The sequence below is a fragment of the Oncorhynchus kisutch genome, linkage group LG20, assembly GCF_002021735.2.
Source record: "Oncorhynchus kisutch isolate 150728-3 linkage group LG20, Okis_V2, whole genome shotgun sequence".
NCBI lineage: Eukaryota > Metazoa > Chordata > Actinopteri > Salmoniformes > Salmonidae > Oncorhynchus > Oncorhynchus kisutch.
This window is the reverse complement of record NC_034193.2, coordinates 40,800,322-40,818,267: the sequence shown is the minus strand read 5'-3', so window position 1 is coordinate 40,818,267 and position 17,946 is coordinate 40,800,322. Positions and strand designations below refer to the sequence as shown.

The 17,946-nt window shown below is 45.6% G+C and overlaps 1 protein-coding gene across 1 annotated transcript in view; it reads left to right on the top strand.

Moving 5' to 3' along the window:
• Positions 1 to 17,946, top strand: part of LOC109865703 (protein kinase C alpha type-like) — a 210,029-nt gene that overhangs the window by 169,308 nt on the left and 22,775 nt on the right. Inside the window, exons 14-15 of the mRNA XM_020454088.2 lie at positions 10,467 to 10,547; positions 16,303 to 16,410. Of these exons, the coding sequence (XP_020309677.1) occupies positions 10,467 to 10,547; positions 16,303 to 16,410 (189 nt within the window). The remainder of the gene's footprint in view (positions 1 to 10,466; positions 10,548 to 16,302; positions 16,411 to 17,946) is intronic.

The following is a 17,946-nucleotide window of genomic DNA, read 5'->3' as shown; positions in this document are numbered from 1 at the left end:
TACATTTTGAATTAAAGGCTAGTGTCTACTGAACATTTTGAGTTAGGACTACAGTTTCTACTGAACATTTTGAGTTAGAAAGGCTAGTGTCCACTGAACATTTTGAGTTAGAAAGACTGCCTACTAAACATTTTGAGTTAGAAAGGCTAGTGTCTCCTGAACATTTTGAGTTAGAAAGGCTAGTGTCTACTGAACATTTTGAGTTAGGACTACAGTTTCTACTGAACATTTTGAGTTAGAAAGGCTAGTGTCCACTGAACATTTTGAGTTAGAAAGACTGCCTACTAAACATTTTGAGTTAGAAAGGCTAGTGTCTACTGAACATTTTGAGTTAGAAAGACTGCCTACTAAACATTTTGAGTTAGAAAGGCTAGTGTCTACTGAACATTTTGAGTTAGAAAAACATCCGTCTCTACTGAACATTTTGAGTTAGACTACAGTGCTTCTACTGAACATTTTGAGTTAGAAAAACATCCGTCTCTACTGAACATTTTGAGTTAGACTACAGTGCTTCTACTGAACATTTTGAGTTAGAAAGAGAGCGTTTTGCATGAGAATCTGCCCTAAATGTAACCAACCCAACCAAGCACAGCGCAGTGAGGGACGTCATATTGATTTCCTCTATAACGTCCTCTCTAAGAGGTTCATTTGGTTTCATGGGTGCTGGGACTGGGTGGACAAGCTGTGACAGGGATGGTGGTGAGGTACACACACACTCAGGGTGGTTGGGGTGGTGGTGAGCCCCTCAGTTAATGCACCGTCGAGATCTCACAGCAGGGGCTCCAGTCAGGCCCTCATAACTCCACACACACACTCTCTCTCTCTGTCTCTGTCTCTCTCTCTGTCTCTCTCTCTCTCTCTCTCTTTGAGAGACTTGGGGAGAGTGCAGTCGTGGCCAAAAGTTTTGAGAATGACACAAAAATAAATTTTCACGAAGTTTGCTGCTTCAGTGTCTTTAGATATTTTTGTCAGATGTTACTATGGAATACTGAAGTATAATTACAAGCATTCCATACGTGTCAAAGGCTTTTATTGACAATTACATGAAGTTGATGCAAAGAGTCAATATTTGCAGTGTTGACCCTTCTTTTTCAAGACCTCTGCAATCCGCCCTGGCATGCTGTCAATTAACTTCTGGGCCACATCCTGACTGTCGGCAGCCCATTCTTGCATAATCAATGCTTGGAGTTTGTCAGAATTTGTGGGTTTTTGTTTGTCTACCCGCCTCTTGAGGATTGACCACAAGTTCTCAATGGGATTCAGATCTGGGGAGTTTCCTGGCCATGGACCCAAAATATCGATGTTTTGTTCCCCGAGCCACCTAGTTATCACTTTTGCCTTATGGCAAGGTGCTCCATCATGCTGGAAAAGGCATTGTTCGTCACTAAACTGTTCCTGGATGGTTGGGAGAAGTTGCTCTCAGAGGATGTGTTGGCACCATTCTTTATTCATGGCTGTGTTCTTAGGCAAAGTTGTGAGTGAGACCACTCCCTTGGCTGAGAAGCAACCCCACACATGAATGGTCTCAGGATGCTTTACTGTTGGCATGACACAGGACTGATGGTAGTGCTCACCTTGTCTTCTCCGGACAAGCTTTTTTCCTGGAGAGAAGTGGCTTCTTTGCTGCCCTTCTTGACACCAGTCCATCCTCCAAAAGTCTTCGCCTCACTGTGCGTGCAGATGCACTCACGCCTGCCTGCTGCCATTCCTGAGCAAGCTGTGTACTGGTGGTGCCCCGATCCCGCAGCTGAATCAACTTTAGGAGACGGTCTTGGCGCTTGCTGGACTTTCTTGGGCGCCCTGAAGCCATCTTCACAACAATTGAACTACTCAAATCAAATCAAATCAAATTTATTTATATAGCCCTTCGTACATCAGCTGATATCTCAAAGTGCTGTACAGAAACCCAGCCTAAAACCCCAAACAGCAAGCAATGCAGGTGGAGAAGCACGGTGGCTAGGAAAAACTCCCTAGAAAGGCCAATACCTAGGAAGAAACCTAGAGAGGAACCAGGCTATGTGGGGTGGCCAGTCCTCTTCTGGCTGTGCCGGGTGGAGATTATAACAGAACATGGTCAAGATGTTCAATGTTCATAAATGACCAGCATGGTCGAATAATAATAAGGCAGAACAGTTGAAACTAGAGCAGCAGCACAGTCAGGTGGAAGTTGAAACTGGAGCAGCAGCATGGCCAGGTAGACTGGGGACAGCAAGGAGTCATCATGTCAGGTAGTCCTGGGGCATGGTCCTAGGGCTCAGGTCAGTTGAAACTGGAACAGCAGCATGGCCAGGTGGACTGGGGACAGCAAGGAGTCATCATGTCAGGTAGTCCTGGGGCATGGTCCTAGGGCTCAGGTCCTCCGAGAGAGAGAAAGAAAGAGAGAAGGAGAGAATTAGAGAACGCACACTTAGATTCACACAGGACACCGAATAGGACAGGAGAAGTACTCCAGATATAACAAACTGACCCCAGCCCTCCGACACATAAACTACTGCAGCATAAATACTGGAGGCTGAAGCCTTGAAGTTCTTGATGATCCAATAAATGGTTGATTTTAGGTGCAACCTTACTGGCAGCAATATCCTTGCCTGTGAAGCCCTTTTTGTGCAAAGCAATGATGACGGCACGTGTTTCCTTGCAGGCAACCATTATTAACAGAGGAAGAACAATGATTCCAAGCACCACCCTCCTTTTGAATCTTCCAGTCTGTTATTCGATCACAATCAGCATGACAGAGTGATCTTCAGCCTGGTCCTCGTCAACACTCACACCTGTGTTAACAAGAGAATCACTGACATGATGTCAGCTGGTCCTTTTGTGGCAAGCTTGAAATGCGGTGGAAATGTTTTTGGGGGATTCAGTTCATTTCCATGGCAAAGAGGGACTTTGCAATTAATTGCAATTCATCTGATCACTCTTCATAACATTTGAGTGTATGCAAATTGCCATCATACAAACTGAGGCAGCAGACTTTGTGAAAATGAATATTTGTGTCATTCTCAACTTTTGGCAACGACTGTCAAGACCTAGACGTTGAGACCATTTTATTAGCGCCAATGAACAGTTGGAAATTGACATTTACCTAAAAGCACAGTTTGAATTGCAATCTGATATTTTCATTTATTCAAGTCTGATTTCTTCATTGAAGTGAAAATGACCCCAACCTCGTAATTCCAGAAGTTCTGTGTCCCCTATATGTGTGTTCTATTCATATTGTCTTGATGTGGAATTGTGCTATCCTCTCCGTTTTGTCTGTGTGACAGTGTGCGCGTGTCCATGTGTCTACACGCACCAGTGTGTGTCCCTGTGCGTATCTGTATGGGAGTACTCTTCCGTGTACTTGTAGGTATGTGTGTCTCTTAGTTGTCAGGACCCATGTGGAAAAAAACAGGTCAGGCGGTCCCCGGGCACCTCTCTTTTCGCCTGTCACCACCGCATTATGCCGCACGCACACTGCATTGCTCTACTTCTCTCTTTCCGCTGTTTACCTCTCACCCTGACCTACATAGGCAGCCATGGGAAGGCTCTGTGAGCGTCCCAAACAGGCACCCTGTTTCTTCTACAGCCCTATGGGCTTTGGTCAAAAGCAGTGCACTATAAAGGGAATAGGGTGTCATCTGGGACGCAGCCTCCATCAATCTGAGAGGAACGTGTTGGTCACTGTATGCTAATGGAATAGTACACACTGGGTTACCAGAGTAACAGGCCTGTGAGATGGGGAGGGAGAGGTGGAGGAGAAATAGGGAGGCAGAGGGACTGGGGAGCGAGAGGCAGAGGGACTGGGGAGCGAGAGGCAGAGGGACTGGGGAGCGAGAGGCAGAGGGACTGGGGAGCGAGAGGCAGAGGGACTGGGGAGCGAGAGGCAGAGGGACTGGGGAGCGAGAGGCAGAGGGACTGGGGAGCGAGAGGCAGAGGGACTGGGGAGCGAGAGGCAGAGGGACTGGGGAGCGAGAGGCAGAGGGACTGGGGAGCGAGAGGCAGAGGGACTGGGGAGCGAGAGGCAGAGGGACTGGGGAGCGAGAGGCAGAGGGGGACTGGGGAGCGAGAGGCAGAGGGGGACTGGGGAGCGAGAGGCAGAGGGGGACTGGGGAGCGAGAGGCAGAGGGGGACTGGGGAGCGAGAGGCAGAGGGGGACTGGGGAGCGAGAGGCAGAGGGGGACTGGGGAGCGAGAGGCAGAGGGGGACTGGGGAGCGAGAGGCAGAGGGGGACTGGGGAGCGAGAGGCAGAGGGGGACTGGGGAGCGAGAGGCAGAGGGGGACTGGGGAGCGAGAGGCAGAGGGGGACTGGGGAGCGAGAGGCAGAGGGGGACTGGGGAGCGAGAGGGGCAGAGGGGGACTGGGGCGAGGGAGGCAGAGGGGGACTGGGGCGAGGGAGGCAGAGGGGGACTGGGGCGAGGGAGGCAGAGAGGGACTGGGGCGAGGGAGGCAGAAAGAGACTGGGGCGAGGGAGGCAGAAAGAGACTGGAAGAGAGAGGGAGGGTGACTGAGTGTGGGATAGCGACTGGGAGAGAGAGACTGTGAGAGAGAGAGAGAGACTGGGAGAGGGAAAGAGAGGGAGAGGAACTGGGAGACGGACTGGGAGAGAGACTGGGGGAGGCAGAAAGAGACTGGGGCGAGGGAGGCAGAAAGAGACTGGGGCGAGGGAGGCAGAAAGAGACTGGGGCGAGGGAGGCAGAGAGAGACTGGAAGAGAGAGGGAGAGCGACTGTGAGTGTGGGATAGCGACTGGGAGAGAGAGACTGTGAGAGAGAAAGAGAGCGAGACTGGGAGAGGGAAAGAGAGGGAGAGGAACTGGGAGACGGACTGGGAGAGAGACTGGGGGAGAGAGAGAGACTGGCAGAGAGACTGGGAGAGGGAGAGAGACTGGGAGAGGGAGAGAGACTGGGAGAGAGGGAGAGAGACTGGGAGAGGGAGAGAGACTGGGAGAGGGAGAGATACTGGGAGAGTGAGAGAGACTGGGAGATATACTGGGGGAGAGACTGGGAGAGATACTGGGGGAGAGACTGGGAGAGATACTGGGGGAGAGACTGGGAGAGAGACTGGGAGAGAGGGAGAGAGACTGGGAGAGAGACTGGGAGATATACTGGGGGAGAGACTGGGAGATATACTGGGGGAGAGACTGGGAGAGGGAGATATACTGGGAGAGGGCGAGATATACTGGGAGAGGGCGAGATATACTGGGAGAGGGCGAGATATACTGGGAGAGGGCGAGATATACTGGGAGAGGGCGAGATATACTGGGAGAGGGCGAGATATACTGGGAGAGAGACTGGGAGAGGGAGAAATACTGGGAGAGAGACACTTAGAGAGATACTGGGAGAGGGAGAGATACTGGGAGAGGGAGAGAGACTGAGAGAGAGCGAGAGACTGGGAGAGGGCGAGATATACTGGGAGAGTGCGAGATATACTGGGAGAGGGCGAGATATACTGGGAGAGGGAGAGAGACTGGGAGAGGGAGAGAGACTGGGAGAGGGAGAGAGACTGGGAGAGGGAGAGAGACTGGGAGAGGGAGAGAGACTGGGAGAGGGAGAGAGACTGGGAGAGAGAGAGACTGGGAGAGGGAGAGATACTGGGAGAGAGAGAGACTGGGAGAGAGAGAGAGACTGGGAGAGGGAGAGAGACTGGGAGAGGGAGAGAGACTGGGAGAGGGAGAGAGACTGGGAGAGGGAGAGATACTGGGAGAGAGAGAGACTGGGAGAGAGAGAGAGACTGGGAGAGGGAGAGAGACTGGGAGAGGGAGAGAGACTGGGAGAGGGAGAGAGACTGGGAGAGGGAGAGAGACTGGGAGAGGGAGAGAGACTGGGAGAGGGAGAGGGAGAGAGACTGGGAGAGGGAGAGACTGGGAGAGGGAGAGATACTGGGAGAGAGAGAGACTGGGAGAGAGAGAGAGACTGGGAGAGGGAGAGAGACTGGGAGAGGGAGAGAGACTGGGAGAGGGAGAGAGACTGGGAGAGGGAGAGAGACTGGGAGAGAGAGAGAGACTGGGAGAGGGAGAGATACTGGGAGAGAGAGATACTGGGAGAGAGACTGGGGGAGAAGCTGCTTTAGCTCTATCTTTGGATTGTCCTCTGGCTCCTTGTTTTGGCTTCAAGAACTTCATGTATTCATCTCACGCTGTAACTTGGTCTCCTCGTTATGACCTGTAGCAAAGGGGAGCTTAATAAATGGTATATAAATATACCGGTTTTGAAGTTGATCAATCATTACAATTATCAATAGTTAGTTCACTGATGGTATTGCTTAACAATGTTTTGTGATTATCAGCCCAATGTTAATATGGCTACTACTAATGGAACAAGAATCAGGACACACCAGATTTGGGGTCAATTCAGAATTGAGGTGTGAATTGCTATTTAATTCCAATGAATTCACCGTTCAAGTAAAATTCAATTCAATGCAATTCATTCAAATGGCCAATGTACTCTACACGTCACTACACATTTTAATTTTTACATCAATTATAGATGGTTACCAATTATATATTGCCCAGGAAATGCATTTCCTGTTGCAGTGGTAAAGGTATAGATCTACTGGGAAATCTACACATTTCCTATGGTGAATCTGTAGATCTACTGGGAAATCTACACATTTCCTATGGTGAATCTGTAGATCTCCTGGGAAATCTACACATTTCCTATGGTGAATCTATAGATCTACTGGGAAATCTACACATTTCCTATGGTGAATCTATAGATCTACTGGGAAATCTACACATTTCCTATGGTGAATCTATAGATCTACTGGGAAATCTACACATTTCCTATGGTGAATCTATAGATCTACTGGGAAATCTACACATTTCCTATGGTGAATCTATAGATCTACTGGGAAATCTACACATTTCCTATGATGAATCTATAGATCTACTGGGAAATCTACACATTTCCTATGATGAATCTATAGATCTACTGGGAAATCTACACATTTCCTATGATGAATCTATAGATCTACTGGGAAATCTACACATTTCCTATGATGAATCTATAGATCTACTGGGAAATCTACACATTTCCTATGATGAATCTATAGATCTACTGGGAAATCTACACATTTCCTATGATGAATCTATAGATCTACTGGGAAATCTACACATTTCCTATGATGAATCTATAGATCTACTGGGAAATCTACACATTTCCTATGGTGAATGTATAGATCTACTGCAAAGGATATAAGCTCAAACTTGCAAAAGTGAACTGTCGCTTTAACCTTTTTTCAGTTATTCTCTCCAAAATTCTCCAGAAATGTTATTGTTTGTGCTTCACATTACCGGTTGTGGGGTTGTAGGCGTTGCCAATATTGCTGATGACCTTCCTGTAGACCACAGTAGTTTCAGAGTTGAACGGGCCTTTGTGTTGCTTGCCTCTCTGTCAGTACAGCTGAGAATGCCACTCTTGGTCGTTCTGTGAAGGCAAAAAGATGACACGTTCTTAGGTACAAAATGATGACGTCATAATGCCTTACAGGATGCTCATAATGAATCAGAGTAATTTGGGCCTGTCCAAATACCAATGCTAGTATGTGAAACTTCAGAACGGTAGGATGCTTGAAATGCCGGGGTGTCATACTCAGCTTTTCATCTAGTATGAAATGACGGCACGCCATTGAGGAAGAGAATAATCCTATCAGACCACACGTGTGTTTGGCGATAGCTGTTAATCAGAAGCGGGGACGGTCCAAAATGAACGAATGGCGTGAACAAACGCGATCGCGCGTTTAAAAGGCACCTTCTCAATATGGACGAGCCTAGTATGTTGTTGCTTACTGCACACGTTTTTTTCCCTGAACAGTATGTTCTAAGTAGTATGTAGTGTGGTTCGTACATTTAGTACCCAGTGGCACATAAAAAATTTATTTTATAAAACACAAGGGCTCATACATCCAGGTTCTTTGTGATTGCGAGCCAGTGTAGGAGTTTGTGTATGTGTGAGGAATGAATGAGTGTGTTTGTGTGTGTCCAGCTCACTAAAGCCCGAAGGTAAGTGGCTTGCGTGCTAAGACAGCACAGTGCAGAGCCAGAGGTGCCTCTCAGGGCTCCCAAGGGGCAGGTGGAGGTCAGGTGTTACACAGAAAAGGTCACAGGGCAATGTGGAACAGAACTGCTCTCACATATCACACCTACCAGGTGATGGTGGGGGGAAAAAGTGTCTGTGTGTGTGTGTGTGCGTGTGTGCGTGTGTGTGTGTGTGCGTGTGTACGTGTGTGTGTGTGTGTGTGTGTGTGCGTGCGTATGTGCCTCCAGGATCCATCGGTGTATCTGCAGGGAGACTATAACCTTGGTCAGCATCAGACTTAGAGGGCTCTCACATACAACATTTTTTTTCTTGAGAAAGAAAGTAAGAGTGTGAGGGTGTACCGGGGGGGGGGGGGTGATAGAGAGAGGAAGAAAGAAGAGAGTGTTTGTGGGTACTTGTATGGGGTTAACAGGGGTTTAACACCAACTACATCAGCAGTGTAGCTCTGATCAGCTCATTTAAAGCTTAACATTACTTATTCATAATCACCGCATATCTGTTATGCATATATATATACCTATTCATAAGAATTTAACCTATATCATATTCTTACTGTCATGGTGGGTAACTATTAAAGAGATCAAGTGCTTATGTCAGGTGTATTAAGGCGTGACGACCGTCTTTGATTACGATGGACTGTGCAGTGCCTCAAATAACACACACACACACACACACACACACACAAAGACACACTCCTTATACTGTGCGTGAAAAACAAAGCACTGACCTCTTTCCCCACCTCATCTCCATGACATAATTGCCTATCTTTTTATTGATGACCTTCCTCTGGCAAACCCCTCGCTTTTCCTCTTCTTCTCCTGCTTCTTCTGCTTTCCTTTCCATGCTCTTCAGTCGTGTTGTTCTCCACTTCCACCATATGTTCAATGGACGTCCCGTTTTACATGCACATGCATGCACAGTGTGTTCATGGGCGGACTTAACACAGCTGTTATTGCACAAGTAGAGATGCCCCACTTCACAAAACGATAACGTTGTCTCCCTCCATTCGTTTAGCACCAGTGAACTCTCCCGTGGACGTCGCAACAGTACTTTCCTTTGCATCACTGGATCCCCCCCCTCTACAACAGGGCAGTGCTTCGCTCCAGCCAGGCTGTCTCATGTCTCCATTAGAATGGATCCAGTGATACGCTAGGGGGGTCACAGCAGCAGATGGTGAAACTGGTTGACAGGATGTACCTGCTCTCTCAGTAATGAACCAGGTTCCCTCTAGAAGAGGATGCTAATTGCTAATAAGCTCTAGATTGACTGGTGGGGCGAGTGTGGATGGCCTGTGTCTCGGGCTCTCCCGGGCACTTAGCGATAGACCGTTAGCAATAGAAGTATCGTGACGACAATGTGAAAGGCTTTTGTGTATGTATGTGTGTGTGTGTGTGTGTGTGTGTGTGTGTTATGTGTCCATATGAATGTGTTACAGTAGCTGATGCAGAGTGTGAGACTAAAAGTTATAAATGTGTGTGTGTGTGTGCCTGTCCCTTTGTCTGTAATGTGTATATACTTTGCCAGCATTTCAGTTTCTGTGAACATGTACATTGTCTTATCTAATCCCATGTAACTCTTTTCATCCCTCACTTTCGCTCTCTCGCTCTCTCTGTCTCTCTCGCTCTCTCTGTCTCTCTCGCTCTCTCTGTCTCTCTCGCTCTCTCTGTCTCTCTCGCTCTCTCTGTCTCTCTCGCTCTCTCTGTCTCTCTCGCTCTCTCTGTCTCTCTCGCTCTCTCTGTCTCTCTCGCGGCTCTCTCTGTCTCTCTCGCGGCTCTCTCTGTCTCTCTCGCGCTCTCTCTGTCTCTCTCGCGCTCTCTCTGTCTCTCTCGCGCTCTCTCTGTCTCTCTCGCGCTCTCTCTGTCTCTCTCGCGCTCTCTCTGTCTCTCTCGCGCTCTCTCTGTCTCTCTCGCGCTCTCTCTGTCTCTCTCGCGCTCTCTCTGTCTCTCTCGCGCTCTCTCTGTCTCTCTCGCGCTCTCTCTCTCTCTCTCTCTCTCTGTCTCTCTCTCTGTCTCTCTCTGTCTCTCTCTGTCTCTCTCTGTCTCTCTCTGTCTCTCTCGCGCTCTCTGTCTCTCGCGCTCTCTCTGTCTCTCTCGCGCTCTCTCTGTCTCTCTCGCGCTCTCTCTGTCTCTCTCGCGCTCTCTCTGTCTCTCTCGCGCTCTCTCTGTCTCTCTCGCGCTCTCTCTGTCTCTCTCGCGCTCTCTCTCTCTCTCGCGCTCTCTCTCTGTCTCTCTCTGTCTCTCTCTGTCTCTGTCTCTCTCGCGCTCTCTGTCTCTCGCGCTCTCTCTGTCTCTCTCTGTCTTTCTCTCGCTCTCTCTCTGTCTTTCTCTCGCTCTCTCTCTGTCTTTCTCTCGCTCTCTCTCTGTCTTTCTCTCGCTCTCTCTCTGTCTTTCTCTCGCTCTCTCTCTCGTCTCTCTCTCGTCTCGTCTCTCACTCGCTCTCTCTGTCTCTCCAGATTATTGCATATCAGCCATATGGGCTATCAGTGGATTGGTGGGCATACGGAGTGCTGCTCTACGAAATGTTGGCAGGACAGGTGAGTGTGTACCCCACCTCTCTCCACACACAGACAAACACACACAAACATAGACACACTCGTGCAAATCCTTCAGGTTTCTAGATAAAGACACAGCCGGGTCACCTTCACACTGACTTTACAGTAATCCTGTCTCATGAGAACAAAAGCACACACTCACGCACACTGTCGACACCCATCTGCCCTCCTCTCCTGGGACATGAAGTCATTTTCGACATTTTCGACCCCACACCTTCTCTCATGCCTGTGTATGTATTCCCAGCCTGGTCTCATAGACTAGACGTAACATGGTAAACGTAAATCCTGGACACTCAAATTAGTATGATATATTACGTTTGGTATGGTTACTTAAGGCAAAAATGAAAGTACAGTGGTTGGTCAGGGTAGATGGGTGGGTGTATAACGCAAACGTTATAGGTTGCAAGTTCAAATCTCATCATGGACAACTTAGCTAATTTTAGCTAATTAGCCATTTTTCAACTACTTAATACTTTTTAGCTACTTTGCAACTACTTAGTATGTTAGCTAACCTTAACCCTAACCTTAACCCTTCCCCTAACCCCCCTTAAAACCACTCCTCAACATAGCCCTAACCTTAACTCCTAGCCTAGGTAACGAAGCCACCTAGCTAGAATTCGTAACACATCATATGTTTTGCAAATTCATAATATATTGTACATTCTGAAAATTAGTAACATATTGTACGTTTTGCAAATTCGTAACATATAATGCTAATTGTAATTCGTAACATATAATGCGAATTGTAATTCGTAACATATAAGAAATGGAGTGTCTCAGATTTCCGTACAGAATAATATGAAATGCTTTGAGAGCAGGTTGATATTCTGTGCCCTAACCCTTTATACTTATGGGAATTGGCCTATATGAATAGGGCTAAATTGTAATGTTTCTTACAGAAGAAATATGAAAGCATATGCATAACCATGGTAGCAGTTGAAAGGGAACAGTTTGGAGATTATGGGGAAATTATTAGACCAAAGTTGAGGACACAACAGTCCTCCTGACACATGGGTGCATTCAGGTGCGCGTGACGCAGTGAATTCTCTTCACAATAGACAAACATCAAACATAGGGGCGGCAGGGTAGCCTAGTGGTTAAAGCGTTGGACTAGTAACCGGAAGGTTGCAAGTTCAAATCCCCGAGCTGACAAGGTACAAATCTGTGGTTCTGACCCTGAACAGGCAGTTAACCCACTGTTCCTAGGCCGTAATTGAAAATAAGAATTTGTTCTTAACTGACTTGCCTCGTTAAATAAAGGTTAAAAAAATAGTGATCATAAACATTGACACTGTGTATGACATTAGTATAATTGATGTGGAAATGTGAAGTGCACTTGCTTGTGTGACATCAAAGCGGTATTTACTATAATTCTCAACGTCTCATATTTCAAAATCCATAGTCCTCTTCATTTCCAGCTTTTCCCTCACTCGGACAATAAAACAGCTGCCCAAATACCTTGGAGGGCACCTTCTTGTCGTGCGCGGTGCTCAAGTTCAGTCAAAACCCGTACAGCGCTGTGAAGTTCTGGCACCATGTAGAGCATGTTACTGTAGAGCATGTTACTGTAGAGCATGCTACTGCACAGCATGTTACTGGAGAGCATGTTACTGGAGAGCATGTTACTGGAGAGCATGTTACTGGAGAGCATGTTACTGGAGAGCATGTTACTGCACAGCATGTTACTGCAGAGCATGTTACTGGAGAGCATGTTACTGTACAGCATGTTACTGCACAGCATGTTACTGCACAGCATGTTACTGCACAGCATGTTACTGCAGAGCATGTTACTACACAGCATGTTACTGTAGAGCATGTTACTGTAGAGCATGTTACTGTAGAGCATGTTACTGTAGAGCATGTTACTACACAGCATGTTACTGCACAGCATGTTACTGCAGAGCATGTTACTGCACAGCATGTTACTGCAGAGCATGTTACTGCAGAGCATGTTACTGCACAGCATGTTACTGCACAGCATGTTACTGCACAGCATGTTACTACACAGCATGTCACTGTAGAGCATGTTACTGCACAGCATGTTACTGCAGAGCATGTTACTGCAGAGCATGTTACTGCAGAGCATGTTACTGCACAGCATGTTACTGCAGAGCATGTTACTGCAGAGCATGTTACTGCAGAGCATGTTACTGCAGAGCATGTTACTGCAGAGCATGTTACTGTAGAGCATGTTACTGTAGAGCATGTTACTGTAGAGCATGTTACTGTAGAGCATGTTACTGTAGAGCATGTCACTGTAGAGCATGTCACTGCAGAGCATGTTACTGTAGAGCATGTTACTGTAGAGCATGTTACTGTAGAGCATGTTACTGTAGAGCATGTTACTGTAGAGCATGTTACTGTACAGCATGTTACTGCAGAGCATGTTACTGCAGAGCATGTTACTGTACAGCATGTTACTGTACAGCATGTTACTGTAGAGCATGTTACTGTAGAGCATGTTACTGTACAGCATGTTACTGTAGAGCATGTTACTGTAGAGCGTGTTACTGTAGAGCGTGTTACTGCAGAGCGTGTTACTGCAGAGCGTGTTACTGCAGAGCATGTTACTGTACAGCATGTTACTGTACAGCATGTTACTGCAGAGCATGTTACTGCAGAGCATGTTACTGTACAGCGTGTTACTGCAGAGTGTGTTACTGCAGAGTGTGTTACTGCAGAGCGTGTTACTGTACAGCATGTTACTGTACAGCCACTGTGTTCCAATCTGCCATTTTCAGCCCGTGTTATGTCCATTACCGTCCCAACCATCAGTAAGGGCAACTCAAAAAGTTAGTTAGTTGACTGGCTAAGCTAACAGATAGTCTGGGTGTGCGTCCCAAATGGGAACCTATGTAGCGTACTACCTTTTGACCAGAGCCCTACTACCAGTGGAGGCTGGTGGGAGGAGCGATAGGAGGATGGGCATTGCAATACCATTGCATTAATTCCATTCCAGCCATTATTTATATTTTATTTATTTAACCTTTTATTTAACTAGGCAAGTCAGTTAATAAGAACAAATTCTTATTTACAATGACGGCCTACCCCGGTCAAACCCGGGCGACGCTGGGCCAATTGTGCGCCGCCCTATGGGACTTCCAATCACACCCGGATGTGATGCAGCCTGGATTCGAACCAGGTACTGCAGTGACACCTCTTGCATTGAGATGCAGTGTCTTAGACCAATGCGCCACTCGGGAGCCCATCTTCCTATGGCTCCTCCCACCAGCCTACACTGTACACTACATAGGGTATAGCCATATAGGGTGCCATTTGAGATGCGGCCAGGGCTAACTCCCTGCTGCTGTGTTCAGTAGGTGTGATGGGTTTGTTCACTCCCTGTGTGTCTGGGGCGCCAGTGGCCAGGAGCTTCATCCCGTCCCGTTCACTGGGCAGAAACAGACGGCGTGATGAACGAGCAGCAGCCCAGCCATCCACTGAGAGAAGTCCCTGGGGCAGGAAAATGTTGTTAGCAACTTTGGGTTTTATACCCCTTTTACAGTACACACTCACAGGCCGAAAGTAGTTCATTTGGCTTATATGACCTCAGGATTGTAGGGGGGGGGTGGGTTGAGTGTTTCCCTCAAGAGGGTGTTCAGTGCAGTGTACTGTATATCAGATAAAGAGAGCAGAAAGCAACCTAGGTATCTCTTGCCAAAGGGTTTAGTCTAGTGGAAATGAAAAATAATACATTTCTGAAGTGCCACAATGCACACATTATGGTTCGTAATGATAGAGGTGGAGGGAGAAAATAGCTGGACCATCTCGTCCATTTGCCTCCCAGCTGGCAATTTTTGTCTGGAACTTGTTTCTTGCACTCTCTACGCTCTAGATCGCTTTTGTTGATTTTTATCTTCCGTTTTGTAACTTTCTCTCCTCTCTCTCTCGCTCTCGCTCTCTCGTTCTCTCGCTCGCTCTCGCTCTCGCTCTCTCAACAAGACACTATAACAACCCTTATTCAGTTGTATTACTGGACTGGGAAAGGATAGAATATACACACATCCAATGGCTTTGAGCAGGCGCCTTGGTACCGAAGTGTAAATGGTTCATAAATTAAATTCTCCCAAGTGTGTGTTTTTTATGACAATATTTTGAACTTTAGACCATTGAAGGGTTAACAAGGGTTAGTTGAAGGTTAGTTCATGTTTATTCTGTTTTTGGACCGATAATGCCCCTGGCAACAACCTTTTGGACTTCATTTTCCCCCGCAATACTCTGTTCAAATAGGCTTGGAATCCCCTGCCGAGCTGTTTTAAGCAGCCCTGTGAGGCCCGCTCTTCTGGCTGTTTGTGTAGCCAGCATTACATTTCTAATCGTCTTTGTTCTCCTAAAATTCCATTAAGGCTGACTTTTTATAAAGTTGACATTTGCAATTCACACTCTACTAAACTGGGCCCTGTTTAGAAACGACCCCTGAAAAATAGCTGTGACATTAAGATACCAGATAGATTATCATGAATTTACCCGTTTGATTAAAGGTGAAGGTCAAAATGGCTGATAAGACATGTTTTAGGTCATTACAGATGTACTACATATTCTGTCTGATGTGTTAACGTTTACATGATATTGTCAACTTTTTACACCATGTATATAGCATTCTCAACCTATTTACACCATGTATATAACATTCTCAACCTATTTACACCATGTATATAACATTCTCAACCTATTTACAACATGTATATAACATTCTCAACCTATTTACACCATGTATATAACAATTCTCAACCTATTTACAACATGTATATAACAATTCTCAACCTATTTACACCATGTATATAACATTCTCAACCTATTTACACCATGTATATAACAATTCTCAACCTATTTACAACATGTATATAACATTCTCAACCTATTTACACCATGTATATAGCATTCTCAACCTATTTACACCATGTATATAACATTCTCAACCTATTTACACCATGTATATAACATTCTCAACCTATTTACACCATGTATATAGCATTCTCAACCTATTTACACCATGTATATAACATTCTCAACCTATTTACACCATGTATATAGCATTCTCAACCTATTAACAACATGTATATAGCATTCTCAACCTATTTACAACATGTATATAACATTCTCAACCTATTAACAACATGTATATAACATTCTCAACCTATTTACAAAATGTATATAACATTCTCAACCTATTAACAACATCTATATAACATTCTCAACCTATTAACAACATGTATATAACATTCGCAACCTATTAACAAAATGTATATAACATTCCCAACCTCTTTACAACGTATATAACATTCTCAACCTATTTACAAAATGTATATAACATTCTCAACCTATTAACAACATGTATATAACATTCTCAACCTATTAACAACATGTATATAACATTCGCAACCTATTAACAAAATGTATATAACATTCCCAACCTCTTTACAACATATATAACATTCTCAACCTATTTACAAAATGTATATAACATTCTCAACCTATTAACAACATGTATATAACATTCTCAACCTATTAACAACATGTATATAACATTCTCAACCTATTAACAACATGTATATAACATTCGCAACCTATTAACAAAATGTATATAACATTCCCAACCTCTTTACAACGTATATAACGTTCCCAACCTATTTACAACATGTACATAACATTCCCAAACTATTTACAACATGTACATAACATTCGCAACGTATTTACAACATGCATATAACGTTCTGTATAACGTGTTGTTCCGCAGCCCCCATTTGATGGTGAGGACGAGGACGAGCTCTTCCAGTCCATCATGGAGCACAACGTGTCGTATCCCAAGCAAATGTCCAAAGAGGCCGTGTCCATCTGCAAAGGGGTGAGTACGACCTTTGACCCAAAGAACCCTTTGAACCTCTGCCCCGATCATAGAAATATGATTACGAGAACGGAAATTCCCATTTGAAGTCAATGTAGTTATTTTTCGATGACCCCTACGCCGTTGCATCCTGCCCCACAACCATCACCCTTAAACCCATGTTCTTCCCCACTCCCCTCTGAAGCTAGTCTCTCACCCCGCTAACCTTGACCCTTCATGAAGTCAACCTTTTTGAAGCCGTCTTTACTATGACCTTTATGAAGACACTTTCCATTGACATGAACAGTAGTAAGAGCAGGAAGTGATACGTCGATAGATATGACTGACTTTGGCACGTAGCCTTTAGACTAAAGGTTATGTCATTGAAGGATCTATCACTGTAGCCCGTAGGCACGGGTTTACTACCTAGATAGCGAAGGGCATACTGTACTATAGGGGGGTAGTGGATTCAAAACAAGCGGTATTGGAGAATTGGAGAAGCATGGTGATGAGTTATGGATGTGTGTACCTCACCCCTATTCATCACCAATTATAGTGCCCACCTGTGTAATGGGTGGCCGTCTACGCTCCTTGAAGGTCCTTTAGATCAAATAGTGTCTGTTACAGGTGTGTAGGTTTCAAAATGGGAGTAGAAGGCGAGACGGAGACTTAAAAGCTTAAAACTAATTTGTACTTATTTTTGACTGTGTGGGTCTTCATCTCTCATAGTACCCACCTGTGTGCATATATTGGACGGCAGCCATATTGTGGCAAAATAAAATAAAATGTAAAGGCAGAGAGAGAGAGAGAAACATAGGGTGTGCCTGTGTGAGAGGAGAGGTGAAGACACTAATAACACGAGCAGGAGGAGAGATGGAACGTTCCAGGGCTGAGCCGAGTCAACGAACTGTGTGATAACACACTCGTGTCCACACCTCCCCACTTAAACCTCCAGAGCTCTCACATCCTCTACCTCTCTATCAGTCTCTCTCTATCAGTCTCTCTCTGCCTGCCTTACTTCCTTCCTTCTATATTTATTTCCTTCCTTCTATATTTATTTCCTTCCTTCCTTCTATATTTATTTCCTTCCTTCCTTCTATATTTATTTCCTTCCTTCCTTCTATATTTATTTCCTTCCTTCCTTCTATATTTATGTCCGTAATAGCCTGTGGCACCCTGTCTCTCTGTCAGTGGAAGAGAGTGAGGCCCCTCCATTGTTTCTGCAGATGGGGGATTGTGTCCACACCTCCCCACTTAAACTTCAAGAGCTCTCACATCCTCTACCTCTCTATCAGTCTCTCTCTATCAGTCTCTCTCTGCCTGCCTTACTTCCTTCCTTCCATATTTATTTCCTTCCTTCTATATTTATTTCCTTCCTTCCTTCTATATTTATTTCCTTCCTTCCTTCTATATTTATTTCCTTCCTTCTATATTTATTTCCTTCCTTCCTTCTATATTTATTTCCTTCCTTCCTTCTATATTTATTTCCTTCCTTCCTTCCTTCTATATTTATTTCCTTCCTTCTATATTTATGTCCGTAATAGCCTGTGGCACCCT